This window comes from Eleutherodactylus coqui, chromosome 2 (assembly GCF_035609145.1).
Source record: "Eleutherodactylus coqui strain aEleCoq1 chromosome 2, aEleCoq1.hap1, whole genome shotgun sequence".
NCBI lineage: Eukaryota > Metazoa > Chordata > Amphibia > Anura > Eleutherodactylidae > Eleutherodactylus > Eleutherodactylus coqui.
In genome coordinates this window covers 205,784,824-205,799,779 of record NC_089838.1, presented here as the reverse complement: position 1 = coordinate 205,799,779, position 14,956 = coordinate 205,784,824, and the positions used below count along the sequence as shown (strand labels likewise).

The 14,956-nt window shown below is 42.5% G+C and overlaps 1 protein-coding gene across 2 annotated transcripts in view; it reads left to right on the top strand.

Moving 5' to 3' along the window:
• The window catches only part of USP3 (ubiquitin specific peptidase 3), a 47,600-nt gene extending 32,936 nt beyond the window's left edge, over positions 1 to 14,664 (top strand). For both annotated transcript variants that reach the window (XM_066592297.1, XM_066592298.1), the window contains exons 9-15: positions 942 to 1,088; positions 1,416 to 1,522; positions 9,834 to 9,911; positions 11,217 to 11,335; positions 12,367 to 12,480; positions 12,601 to 12,668; positions 13,950 to 14,664. In XM_066592297.1, the coding sequence (XP_066448394.1) occupies positions 942 to 1,088; positions 1,416 to 1,522; positions 9,834 to 9,911; positions 11,217 to 11,335; positions 12,367 to 12,480; positions 12,601 to 12,668; positions 13,950 to 14,115 (799 nt within the window). In that variant the 3' untranslated portion in view covers positions 14,116 to 14,664. The remainder of the gene's footprint in view (positions 1 to 941; positions 1,089 to 1,415; positions 1,523 to 9,833; positions 9,912 to 11,216; positions 11,336 to 12,366; positions 12,481 to 12,600; positions 12,669 to 13,949) is intronic.
• Positions 14,665 to 14,956: the final 292 nt, after the last annotated feature.

Here is a 14,956-nt window from a genome sequence, read left to right as displayed (position 1 = left end):
GATGGCTTCGGCGACGATCCACGTAGTCCGCAGTTCTACCCTCCGTACCACAATTACATTACTGCTACATTCTATATAGCAGGTTTACATAGTCCTGGGAACATCAGATGGACTCAGTATTTCCTCTTAGGTAGGCATCATTGTGCAGTGGGTCGCTAAATTCCATCCCACTTTTGTTAGGCTCTTTTTGCCAAATAGCCGGAGGAATAATGGCATACCATCAGTCATTACCTCAAATATTTATGTCTAATTCTCATATATCAGTCAGGTGGTATCTTCATAACCACATTATGACTGTTACCAGACGGCTCATTCCCTATTTCTGCAGTGTAAGTTCTCACATGCCTAATGAACACTTCCCTACCCCCTAGGTCGAGCAGTTCTGGATGACAGATTGCCCTCCGTTCTTGGCCTGTTCTCTTATGTTAATGCTACTTTATAATATTATGGATGATAAATCCTTTACTTACACTACATATTGCTCTAGATCAGATTCAAAAAAGTCTTGGTAGCAAAATAGCCAAGGCTGTACAGTACAATGGAATGCCCTGGTTTTCAAAAGAAACTGAATGCTTTGTTTGCTTCCATTCCGTTTATAAATAGTGCAGTCTGCATCACTATTTGTTGTAGTAAAACCAAAAAAACAAGGAAAACAAATAGAGCAGGGAGCAAATAAAGCATTCCTTTTGTTTTGAAAATCCACTGAAATCAATGTGAAAAAACTAAATCGTTTAGTTCTGTTTTTCTGTTCCAAAAAACAAGAAATAATTGTGACTGAAGGCTTCAATGCAGTTGTGAATGGGCCCTTAATTGTATAGTTTTTGAATTGCAGTCAAATGGCCCTGGGAAATAGTTAATGAAAATGTAAATGTTCTGAGTTTCTAATTTTAAAAATGTATAGTTTTTAGTATATGCTCATCGATTTAACTTTTTTTTTTCAGGGGCTACCAGCAGCAAGATGCCCATGAGTTCATGCGGTATTTGTTGGACCATTTGCATTTAGAACTTCAGGGGGACTCTGGCTGTAGTCAGCCCCTCATGTCGCAGGAAACCTCCAGCAGATCCAGCAGAAGTAGCAAGTGTTGTATGTAAGTGTCTTCCATGCAGTTTAGAAAATGGGGGGAAAATTCATTATTTTACGTCTTTGCTATAAGTGTACTATAGCCGGTTTTATTTGTGGCTATCAACATGTTAACTGGCTTTAGTCTGTAATTCTATAGATTTGTAGTACATTTCAGCAGAGTATTCCATCCTCCACATTACAGCAGGAAGCTGTAATATTTCATCTCCTGTTACACCACACATCTTGTATACTTTCATGACTTTACAGTAGCAGTCTTTTAGGAATTGTTTTTTCTTCTATGAAGACTGTAACATGAAGGTTGCTAGTTTGTTGTTTATATTGTATATTGCAGCAATGGAGAAAACACAGTGGTAACATCTGTGTTTGGGGGTATTCTGCAGAATGAAGTCAACTGCCTAATTTGTGGGACAGAATCTAGGAAATTTGACCCATTTCTAGGTAGGTTTCTTTGCTGCAGACTAGCTTGAAAAATTCTAGTCTTTTATATGCAATTCCAAATGTCCAGTGCAATAAAAAAAAAATGGCCACGAATTGTGTTATGTATTGTGCAGTACAAAATACCTTGAAAGGGGTATTCCGGGCATTTACTGTTGGCGACCTATCCTGCCGCTCAGGATCCCTGCCAATTTACTGATCCTCCGGCCTGCAGTCGGTGCAGTTTGGTTGGACGTCCACATCCTTGGTCAGATCAATGGGAACGATGACATCTGTTCTCTTATTATACTTCCATCTCTGACTGCAGTGAGGAGGCGGAAGTGTAATTGAAGGTTTTACTCCCATTAATTTCAATTGGATGGAGGCCTTCTATTACATTTTTGACTCGAATTACCAATGTAGATGTCTGGCTCGGCTGCACTGACAGCAGGTGGGGATTCTGAGCGGCAGATCAACTATGGATGACCTGTCCTGAGGATAGGTCATTAATACTGAATGCCAGAAATGCCCCTTTAAACGAAAGGTAAGGCTGCTCTGGCAGACACTTTTTTTTTTTTTCTTGCTTTAAAAGTAATTAAAAAAAACAAACATGAATTTAATGTTTTTGAAAAGTTTTTTTTTTTTTTTGTTTAAATATGCAGACAAGGGCAGTTGGTCTGGGGATGCCCCTATGTTGGAGATTTTTGGAGTGAGGTCTTTGTCTTCTTGCCCACGCTTCTACCGGTCCCTTTGGCTTTGGACTCTAAAATGGCACTATTTAGATTGTGGATGAGGAGGCATGGATCCATCACGATAAAATATTTATTAGAGAGATATTGTTTCTGGCCAGGAAAACGGGGGCTATGAGGTGGATGGGGGTGAGATCCCCTTCCATTTCCTATTGGATAAGATTGGTCGACAATTCCCTATGAAAAAGTAGTCTATCAGCATCGAGGATGTCCTGACAAAGTTGAGAACGTTTGGGGCTTGTGGATAAACTCGCACTCCACACAAGAAAAAAAAGAAAATAAATACACAGCAAAGCAAGCGTGTTAGAAAGGATATTTTTTAATTTCAATTATTTATTGTTTAATGCAAAATAATATCAAACCGATGAAGATTTGTTCTAAGTCAAAGAACGACGTATGAGAAACTGTATACATGTCATTGTGTATGTTATACTTGCTTCGTCATTTTGTTAATAAAACGAAGTAAAAAAAAAATGCAGACCAGCTTTTTTTCTTAGAGGAGCCTCTGGGAAAAATACTGTGGACCCAAAAATGGTGCCAAAAGTGAGGAAAACCCTGCCTTGTTTATAGTGCATTTATATAACTCATTTTTGTTATCGTTGTCATTGGGGGACACGGCAAGACCTTGGTTATAGCTCCTGCCACTAGGAGGCGGACACTAAGCAAAAAAAGAATTCGTCCCTCTCACCAGCTATACCCCTTGTGCAGGCGCTGAGCTAAATCCGTTTTAGATTAGTGTCTGAAGAAGGCAGACCTTACTGCTCTGCAGGTCTTTTCTGTTTTTATTTCTCCATTTATCCCTGTAGGTGGGAATCGGGGATAATGTAATTTACCTGATTGTTCCCAAGTGGGAGGGGGGGAGGCGGAGATCAGTGCTGCATAGACACACTTACTTCCTCCTGCAAGAAGGAAGAGTGGACCAGAGCGGCACTAACCACTCTGCTTCCCACCGGCCACGGGGTCATCTGAGATTTCTGCCTGATAAACCCACACACACACACACACACACACACACACACTTCCAGCAATCTCTCACCATGAAGTGAAAGTTGCTGAATCTGTGTGTCTGCTGGTGCCCCGGGACAGTCAAACCAAAGAGGATAAAGACGAGATGCGTAAACTGGATTGGGTAAATATAGAGCTATTGCGTTCCACCTCCACCCTTTTGCAATTTTCCCATCTTCTCTACATTCCTTTTCACTATGTTCACTGCATCAGGTAGCTGCCAGCACTGCTGCTAAGCCCCTTCTACATGGTACCCCTCCTCCAAATTCACTTCTCACTGGCCAAGGTTGACATCTAAGTGTTGCCATCTCTTACAGCCCTTAAACATTTGCCACCTTCAACGGTCCCTTGCCTTCCCTTGTGGCCCACCCACTGTACCTACCCTAGTTTGCAGATGTGTTTCCAACTCCCTTGCTAGTGTACACTTATGCTGAGGGAGTGGCCTCTTTTCCACTTCCAATGTCCATTTCTGAAGGGCTCTTCCTGGCTGAGGTTGTGGGATGGGGCTTCCTCTAGGCACACTGGAGTTTGTGGGGCTTCAAACGGGTGCTGTGCTGCCTGGTCTTCTGTTTGGCATGTTGGGCGCGCAGTACTTCCAGTGGGTCAGGTTACCACTTCTGTGGTGGTCCCAACTCGTGGGCCGTGTGTGTGGGGGATTTCCGATTGGTGCTCACTGTTGGCTGTCATTCTGGTTGGCGAGTTGGGCATGCAGCACTTCGGGTGGGCCAAGCCGATGCTTCTGTAGTGGTCATGGTTTTAGGCCTGCATACAGGGAAGATGAGACTTCTGGTTGGCACTCTGCTGGAGGAGGGACTTCTCTATTTCTCTATCTCATTGGCCAGTGGCCACATCTAGGTCCACCTCCCTCCAGCCTTGGGTTGCTTCCCATCCTCCTCCTTAACTACTCACAGCCGCCTTCCAGTGTGGGGTACACGGGTATAGAAATGGGACCTAGACCCCCTATTCGGACAGCTTTCTCCAGCCGTGCCCCAGAACTGCTTCTCAGCAGCTACTTAATTGATTGCTCCTCTGCCTTGGACCAGAAAGGCTCTGCCTTTTTAGGGGCGTTTCTTTCTGCACCCCACCCCTGATTGTGGGATATGGGAAACTCTGAGACAAGGATTAACTAATGCCCTCTGACCAGTCAAATCGCATCTGCATGATTGCTGGAAGTGTGAGAGAGATTCTCCTCAGTCCCTGGTGTCCTTGGGATAAAATGGCCCTTGGTAACCATTACTGCATCAATATCAACTGTCGAAGTTGTACTCTGTACATAGAATGTTCTTCACCAACAGCAGCATTGTTTTCTGTAGTCAATACTGATACGATGCCTTCCTCCATCAACCCGTGTGGAAGTCAAACAACCCATATGGCAAACTCCTTCATTTGGAACCCAACGCTCAGGTCCACTGGACTCGCAACCGAAGCAGGGGGGCTATTGCACCATCCAGAATGGCCAAGCTCATGCCTAGCATGTCTCTTGAGTAACACGCCAGTTATCTCCTGGCCCTGTAAACTCTGTATAGGATGATACAGGTATACATGGGTAAACTCCATATATTATCACACCTCAGTGAGTAAAATAATTACCTGGTATACAGGTGCTCTTGTACCCCATAATTAACACTGTGGAGGACCTACTATTAGTGCACATTACCCTCACCCTATAGGAGGAGTAATTGTTGTACAGCAAATCTGTGCCTGACATGACTACACGGCTGTGGAAAGCATAATTTACGCTTTCATTTTCCTCTTTCCTAGAAAGAGTAATTGTATTATGGTGAGAATCCGCATGTCTCATGACTGCCCAGTTATTGCAGGAGTCATCCGCCTCATTACCCCCTTCCATAGGAGGAGTTATCCTATTAAGGCTAGACTTTTGTATCGCTCATGATTACGAAATTTTCGCAGGAGTTATCCGTCTCCCTGTTTCCATAGCAGAAGTAACAGTAGTACTGTGTATCTGTCATGACTACAGTTAGGAAAAACATCAGTCGCCTCATTACCCCCTTCCATGCATCAAGTAATTGTATTATGCGAGACTGTATCTCTGCACAATTATGGCATGAGTCATCCGTCTCATTACCCAGTGTTACAGCAGAAGTAATACAGTAAGACTATCTCTCATGACTACTCAATTATGTACTCTCTCCTACACCTCATTACCCCTTCCATATGAGAGTAATGTAGTGCTCTGATATTCTGCATCAATCATGACTGTGGTCAGACCCCTCCATTGACCATTCACATGTCATCCAGTTATAACTTGGTGTGTTACGGTCCCCATGGTAAATGCAGTTATCAGACCGCCATATTATCTCTTTACCAAAGTGAATGGATTATGGATAGACTTTGCATTTGATGCAGTGAATAGACTAGTAAGGAAGCACCATTGCCCCCGTCCGCGGGAGGAATAAAAGTGTTACTGCTAGATTCTGTCTCTGACATAACGCAGCAACTACAAGCCTCAGGCTGCCTTTTTCCATTTCCATGGGAGGATCATTGTATTTGTGCTAGATTTTGTATCTGACACAATTGGGCACTGAATGCAGGGGTCAGGCAACCTCATCGCCTCCTGCATACTGCTCAACCCTCTATTAAGGGTGAGACAAGTGTTAGTAGGCTGCTTCATCCCTCCCACCTTCTAGATCAGGAATAAATGTCTTACTGGTAGACTCCGTGTCTTGTATATGCAATGATTGTGCGATTAGTTATTCCCTTCGGCATATGCGGTGACTAATGGTATTACTACTAGCGTCTCACTATTATGCAGTGCTTGCTGGTGTCAGTCACATTACACCTTTCATGGAGGAGTAACTAAATTACTCAGAGACATGGTCATCTATAGTTCTATCTTCCAGAAGTCAAGCTCAATAGCTTGATCATGCAGTCAAGAGAAACATCAGATTGTTATACTACGGCTGGGTTCACACGGAACAGGAATGTCCACAGCGGGACCGCACGGAAATTCCGTATGATTTCCATAGCGGAAAGGCTGCTTGGGTTTCGAAGCAGCTTTTCTTTTCAGACTGTATTCCACTGCAGAAATCTCCCCCCTTAGAGAGGAGAGCCCGCAGCGGAAACGGCTTCAAACCAAAACTGACGTTGCAGATTTGAATTCTGCGACACGTGTCCGTTTCCGCATGGCTTGTCCGCAAGGAACTGTTGGCAGCGTGTGAATGAGATTTTTGCAAATCTGATCCACTTTACTGCTTAGTCTCAGTATTAAAAATGAAACAGAATTTCTGTGCGGAGGGTCTGCACCCAAATTCCGCGACAATTCTGCCCTGTGTGAACCCAGCCTGACACTTCCAGAAAAGTAATGAATTTGGGTGTATATCATAATCAAATGCAGTAATGCTATTTTTTGCAAAAGCTGGAGTGGTAGCTACATAATCTTCCTTATACAATGATCCTTATCAGTCCGCCAGTGTCTTCATAACCACAAGGTAGTGTCAAATATCACAGCCCATTTCCTGCTTCCGCAGAACAAGCATTGCATCTGATATGGGCAGTTGGTGCTACTGGTAGTAATAATTGAAAATCTCTCACCCCCTCTATAGACAGCATGTCACTAGGCTAGATTCTGAAAAGTCTCTGTAGCAGCGCAGTGTTGCAGGCTGCACGGTATAATGGGATGCCCTGACTTAAAGCCCAAGTTCTCACAGTTACTGGCTATATTTATCCTCAAGCATGATTGCTCTCTCGGCGAGGCTTCAAATGGCTTTTTAGGGTACCACCAAGGAATAGTCTTAAATCCCTTCCAGTTGGTACTACTTCCTGGCGAATGACTGCCCTCTGTTATTACACAATACACTGACCAGGCTAGGCAGAAAGTTCTACCATCAATCAACCCTGATGATCCCTTCCATAGCAAGAGTACATCATCTGTTACTATCATAAGTAACTAAACACACTACACATTTAGGGACTGTATTAGAGTCCTGTTAGACGAGCCACTTCTCATTTGAACGAGGGAGTGACGTCCCTGCTAGCTTGTTTGCTCATGCTGCCTGTTTAGACAGGTCGATACAGTTTTAGGCTTTTTCCTCTGTTTAGGAAATATCCCACCTTGGCAGCACAGATTCTGGACCATTCAGGCCTCCATGTTTCTGATGTCCTGATCGCTCTCCAACGAGAGTAGCTTCCTCCCCACTTACGATCGTCATCCTATAACTTCAGATCATCTGTACGCTCATACGCCAAATCTGTTTTGTGCCAATTCCCTGTTTGGCACAGTTGCATTACCCCCACAGTAATGACCTGCAATGAAGCGATTATGTCAGAGATGATTAACATCCTGCAGTCTATTATGTCCCATGTTTTAGCTCTCTTGACCTGCTACTTTGCAGAAGTGGGCAACTGGATAACCCCATATCCACAGTCAAGAACAGATTAAATCGATGGGTGAGCTCTTCTCCCCTTCACAAAGTTTAAATGGAAGGGCTCTTTTCGACTTGGATTCAACCATAGTCGTGCTTTGCCTTGGCTGCTAGCAAGGAAAGATGCTGCTTCATTGTAGTAAAGGTCTGACAGGACTGGGAAGGGACAGAACTCCACCTTCAAGAAGACTGACGAACAGGCTGGAAAATGAACGGTAGCTCCTAAAATGTATGTATTTTTTTTATTAAAGGACAAGCACATCACGCTCCCTCATTGGTACCACCGTGCTACACTTACAGGCACTTCTTGACATTTGGCAACTCGTTCTGCCTTCCTAGTGATGGGAATGCTTTCCAATCTTCATTATCTCCAAGTCCTACAGAAAGCATTACTTGGCAGCTGCCGGTGGACCTGTCGCTTGCTTATGCCCACTGGGATTAGGCTGACCACCCCACCTTTTCCATTGCCCCACCCTTTGAGTACTGCTCTGGAACATCCCAAGGTCTTGCTTTGTCCCCCGATGACGCAGACAAGAAAACACAGGATTTTTGTTACTTGCGTAAAATCCCTTTCTGTTCACGCTCATTGGGGGACACAGCAGCCTCCCAATTGGTTATTTATTGTTTGAGAAACTGCCACCAGTGCAAACTGATTCTCAATCCTGCTTGGTTTTTGCCTAGAACTATTTGTTTTCTGGTTATTGCCGATGTTGAATGACTTCATGTGTTTAATTTGTTTTCTCCTACTTCTTATGTACAAACTGATTTAGGCTCCGTGCCTGCAGGGGGTATAGCTGGTAGGAGGGACTAACTTTCTTTGCTTGATGTCTGCCTCCTAGTGGCAGGAGCTATACCCAGGGTCTTGCTGTGTTCCTCAATGAATGTGATGAGAAAAGTAAGAAACAAAAATCCTGTTTTGCCTTACAGCCTAAAAAAAAGCTGCTAAAAATAAGTTTTTGCTAGAAACACTGTGTGAAAGCACCTTTTAACAGCCCTTACACATTAAATAGGAACTGGATGGCTTGTTACTGATTTTGTAAGTCAGATCCTTCTTATGATGGACCACCTTATGTACATGCAAGACTGAACTGGCTTGTCAGCAGCTGCCTTTTCACACAGTTGTGACGGCTTCAGACACCTCCATGTACAATATATGTGGTGGGTTTGTGAGGAATACAGGTCAAGTCCACAGCATGTCTGTTAATTTGTGGAAATACAGTAGATTTCACCCTGTACAATGCAAGGCATGAATTCCACCACAATCTCAGGATTATATGGCACGTAACACATGTAAGCAACATCATACACCTACATATCTAAACTTGTAACATAAGGAAAGCTCCAGCTTGGGGGGGAAAACCAGTTTATAGGGAAGGGTGAGGGAATATACTGCATTGTACAAGTAGGGGGTGGTTAGTGAGCACAAATAGCCACCACCATGGTTTATTGTAGGTATGATGTTATTGTGGAATGCAGTGTAGGTTTTATGCCAGATGTCATGGGACCCAAATTCTTCCTTTGCCTCATCAGTCCATAGAATGTTATAGCTAAAGTCTAGGGGGTCTTCTAGGTGTGTGTTTGGAAAATTCGAGACGGGCCTTTACAGCTCTCTTGTTCACTAGTGGTTTGCACTTTGCAACTCTTCTGTGGATGCCGTTTCTGTAAGTGTCTTTTTTTTGTCGAATGATGTACTTTGACCTTTAGGCTAGTTTCAGACTTCACTTAGTAGTGGAATTTTTTTTGTACCAAAGCTCTGTAACTATGTACAGCACAATGTTGGTGAATAGGGTTTGTTTTAACCCCACGTACTAACAGAGAATGCTGCAGATTTGAAAATCCACAGCAAAATTTTTCTTATTTGTTGTGGAAAATTCACTGCAAACTTCGTTAATTTAATGTAATGAGTGAAATCTTGCAGGTAAATCGGCACCAAATCCCATTTGTGTGAATTTTCTGTGCAGTAATGCAGTTGATTTTTTTTTTTTTTTTTTTTTTTTCTTTTTCCTTTTCCCACTGTGTATGAAAGTAGCCTTCATGTGTTTTGTCTGGGTTCAGATGTTTGTGACTTTTTGGATGAGTCGTTGAGGCACCCTTGGTAGGTTGGCCGCTCCTTGAAAGATTCACTTTTGTACCAAATTCCTCTTCGTTTGTGGATAACGGCTCGGTGCGCATCCTTCTAATCACTGCTTCTCGTTACAGATCTCTCTCTAGACATTCCCAGTCAATTCCGTAACAAACGTAAAAACCAAGAAAATGGACCAATCTGCAATCTCAAAGGTAACGATTGCTACAGTTTGACAATGAATTTGTTAGAAACTCTAAATAGGTTTCTGCTGGAAAACCACCAATGTTTGCTTTTACTCTGAGTCATCGGCACTGCTCCCTTGCAGTGTTGGCTTTGTAGGTTCAAATCTGACCACGGGTGATGTCTGTGTTGGCTTTTTTATGTTCTCTGATTAAGAAGAATAAACACAATTTCTTTGGCAATGAAAGAACAAGTGTGGTGGCTCAGTCATTAGCACTGCTGCCTTGCAGTGCTGGAGTTGTAGGTTCAAATCAGACAAAGTGTGATGGTTGTGTGGAGTTTTTGAAAGTTAATGTTGCCCTTGATAAGATTAGGACCTCAGCATTGCAAGGCAACAGTAGGAACTACTGAGCCACATTCATGGAAGAAGCAACACCACGCAGAAAACAGATTGCAGATTCAATTTCCATCCGCCTCCCATTGAGTACAATGCAATAAAAAAACTGGAAATAAAAGTGGAGCAGTGTAAAAAATCATAATGATGATGGCAAATAAGAATCTGATTGAAACCTGAAGACTTTCACTTAAATACATTTTTATTTGCCTGAAAATGGGAATTAAAACACTAGCGTGAAAAGGCCCTAGTAAAAGAACTTTATTTTTAAAAATGTTTTACGCTTGGAACATTTAGATGTAATGAAACATAAATTTTAATTTGAGTCTAGTTAGTTTTTATTCTATATTGAATGTTAGCTATTTTTTTCAACTTTCCCCGAGAGCAGTAGTATTGGTGGCACACATCCTTCCTGTACAGAGTTTATAGTACCATTGATGTAACACCGACAGCCTGTTATTCAGTCACAGTGAAGGGGCAGCAGTCAGAATCATTCAGGTGAATAGGATGACTTGCCCAACTGTAGATGTGACAGCTTGCCTGTATATACACTGAAGGGGGACAGATGAAAGGGAGAATGACTGCAGGTTCAGACTACTGCGTTTTCCTGAAAATAAGACACTGTCTTATATTATTTTTTGCCCCAAAAGAGGCATCATTGAATGGCTGTAATTGGCTGACGCAATGCTTGATGAGCCAATCACAGCAATCTCTTGCTGGAGGTGGGGTATTCAACCCATGTTACCGGGAAGAGATTGCTCTTTCAATGCTGAGGAGGTCACAGTAGTCTGCCGGAGCGCCTGGAGAGCAGCTAGAGCGACTGGGAGGGCAGCTGCGAGCTGAGTATTTTTGGTCCGATTATTAACTGTTTTTGCTTCCTTTATGACTTACCTTTGAGTTTGGGCTTGCAGATATTTATATCCACTTATCTCTGTCATTTAAGACTGCCTTCGCAGCTTCACAGACCTGGAAGAGTTGGATGAGACTGAGCTCTACATGTGCCTGAAATGTAAAAAGAAACAGAAATCCACCAAAAAATTTTGGATCCAGAAACTACCAAAGGTGAGAGGTGGACAGTAATGTGATGATCGACCTTACTGACCTTATGTCAGAATTCTGCTAAACCCAACGTAATGTACTTATGATCTGAGCTTTGTAGAGTGGATTTGATTTTATGTCATCCCCATTAGGGTGCATTCACACCATGCTTAAACTACATCCTGGGGTTCTGTCTGACTCCTCGAAAACTAACTAGAGACTTTATTGGTCTCCATTTAACTAATGAAAGTTGTCTTTTGACCAGGTTTTCTTTCACTTCCAGCAGACAGAATAGCATGATATTCTATCCAGCACTAATAGAACCCTAGAAAAGGCAGTCAAAATTTTTAATGAAGCCAATTACAAAATTTACATGTGCTTTAACTCTTTCCAATCTAGCGCCGGACCTCGTCCAATATTGAGATTTCCCCGCATAGCTTTCATGTCTGATGAGGTCCAAGACATGTTTCTAACACTATGCAGAGGAGAGCTCGGACATTTGAGTCCTCTTCTGCATACTGTAATATACATATGCATAAGAACTCCGATGTCCGAGCTCTCCTCTGCATAGTGTTAGAAACGTGCTATACACACTATATGCAGTTATGGGATGCCTCTGTATATGCGATACACACTATATGCAGTTATAGAATGCCTCTGTATAGCACAGCACAGATTTAAGTAAATGGAATGCAGGACAATTTTCCTTTTGTCCTGTTGGCTCAGGAAGATGGTTTTATACTTTGGCCAATCTTTTTATTGGAAGTGATTAGCTGGGAAGCCACAGTCCGTACTCCAGCAGCACCACACGAGACATGGAGCATTACGTGGCCATTGAAACAATGGTTCGTTCACATGAATTGATCTATTGATGTTGCAGATCCTCCAGAGAGAGAGATGCTCTCTGAGACTTTCTTCAATCAGCCAAGGAAGAGAATGTCCACAATTTACCACCCCACCGGTCCTAATTAACACACATTGCTCTTAATAGGGCATTTGATAATGGGTGTTCAAACCCAATCAACCCCTTTACTAGTTACCTCTTATATCTGCAGGTGCTTTGCTTACATTTGAAAAGATTTCATTGGACTGCTTACCTGAGGAACAAGGTGGATACGTACGTAGAGTTTCCACTGCGAGAGTTGGACATGAAGTGCTTTCTACTGGAGGTAACGTGCCGTGTCTAATCTTCCCAGGCTCTTAATTTCACTAGATATTATATAGTGTGATAATGCAGCTGAATGTCTAGCGTCTTGTCTATGAAGCAAAATATATATTTTTTTCCTTAGCCAGAAAATATGGGCCCAGAAAGCTGCCTTTATGACCTGGCAGCTGTTGTTGTTCATCATGGTTCGGGGTGAGTACATTGTAAAAGCTTGATTATCCTCATGTCTTCAGTGGCGGATGCATACCACACAACCTAAAATCACCTGTGACTGCTGCAGCCAAACAGTGGCCACAGTGGTGACCATCAATAGCCAGTGACTGGCTGCCGCAGTCACAGGTACTGGTCAGCTGCAACCAGGAAGGACAGAGTGGTTGTTTAAGTTGAGGGAAAACTCCTTTTTTAATTACATTTCCACAAGTTTTGCATACTCATCTGGTCACATGGTTATGATCCAATGAGCAATCAAAACTACCCAATTACAGTATTCAAATGTAATTGCCAAGCGAACAATATACTATTGCTACATCACCACTGGTTGCATGCTTCTTCCTATTTATCTTGTAAGAGGACCTTTTATATTAGATCACTTATCAGCTCCCTTCAGGCTGATATTTGATTGGCTTGTAATAGGACTACTACAGTGAATGTAATTTGTCAGAATCTGAACTGAAGTCCCAGCGGATTAGACCCATTCACTACTCAGTAAACATTTTTGTAGTTGTGGAATAAAAAATGGTGCCATAAGGTTACAAGAGCAATACATTATGGCCAGTAAATGTAAGATGTTGGTATTGATTTAAGGTAGCTTTCATATACTGAAGAGGAGATATAGAGAGATATATATGAGCGTGTGTAATATTATATAATGGATGTAATTACACACACTAATATTACTTACTCTATGGCCCCCCTGTACATGGGCGGAAATTCCACAGCAGGATTCCCTGTAGAACTTCCGCCTGTGCCCGCTGCCATGGGATTGCGTGCATGCACGCAATCCTATGTACAGAGCCGGGATTTGTCCACGTGAAAACACATGTGGAAAACAAATCGCGCCATGTCCTATTTCTGTGCAGGTCTCGCAGGGGTCCGCACAGAAATGCCAGTAGAGACCCGCCAGCTGGGTGGCAGGCGGCACGTCACAGAGAACAGGAGACGCTGGGAGCTGCAGGTCTCTGCAGGGGCACGGATCCACATCCCGCTGCGAGAATTCTCGCAGTGGGATCCGACCCGGTCGTCTGCAGGCGGCCTACATCTCCTCATCTATGTATTTAATAGTATATTCTTTGTTTGTCTACTCTTACCATGTTTTACTACTTCTTAGAGTTGTGGGGTTTTCTAGTAATATTTTATCGACTACTATTAAAAATACTAGTCTTTTTGGCAGTTCTGTTATGCATAACTAAAAGTTTCTTTATTGATATTCTATAAAGTTGTAGTCACCATTTTGATGTCTTTATTTTTGGACAGTGTCGGTTCTGGTCACTACACGGCCTACGCAACCCATGAAGGACGCTGGTTCCATTTCAACGACAGTACAGTAACCCTTACAGAAGAGGAGACCGTGATGAAAGCAAAAGCCTATATCTTGTTCTATGTGGAGCGTCCAGTCCCAGCCACTCCAGAAAAACTTTGAATACCTCTTTTCATTCCTTCAAACTTCACACATGCCCATCCCTCCACTAATACTTGATTGAAAAAAAAAAAACCAGTTTTAATTCATGCACTTTCACAGCTCTTTGTCTGGCTGTCATTGATGGAATAAGCTGTACTGACAGAACTTGATAGCCCCACTATGCTGCCAATAGCCTGCAGATTTTGCGTTACAATGTAGATGTTCTCCAAAACAAAGACTGTAGATGCAATCATCTTATGCAGACATTTGAATCAGATAAAACAATATGTTCAGTGTAATCACATAAAGCATGCCGATGTTTGAGTTGTAGTAAAATTCCAAATCTTGGTTGCCTTACTTGCTGGTCTTTAGTGAGGCCCCAGAAGTTCATTTTGGGGGAAAAATTTACATAGCTCCATTAACCTTTTAACAACTAGCTGGAAATCCTACAATCCATATCACTAGTTTGTGAGCTTTGGCACCTGCAGAATTGTACTCTAGGGAGCCGATCACATTAGGATTTAAAAAGCGTATACGCACATATGCTATTTTAAGCATACCTGTACATTTTTTTTAAAAAAACATTTTTGAAGTGGATAGCCGTATGTTTCTATGTGATTGTGTCCGTTTTTACATTACAAAAATGTATACTTTTTCAGTGTAAACTACTTTCTTCAAGTTTTGTAGTTGAACACTTTTTTTTCCCTTCCTTTTAAAGGGAACCTGTCATGTCCACACAAGCACCATAAGTAAGTTTGTGGCAGGCAGCTGGGTGATGTGTGTCAATGGGTCTGTCGAGCAGTGTGCTTCATGCTTTATTTTTTAAATTAAAATCCATACACCTGACGCTGTGATCCTAATG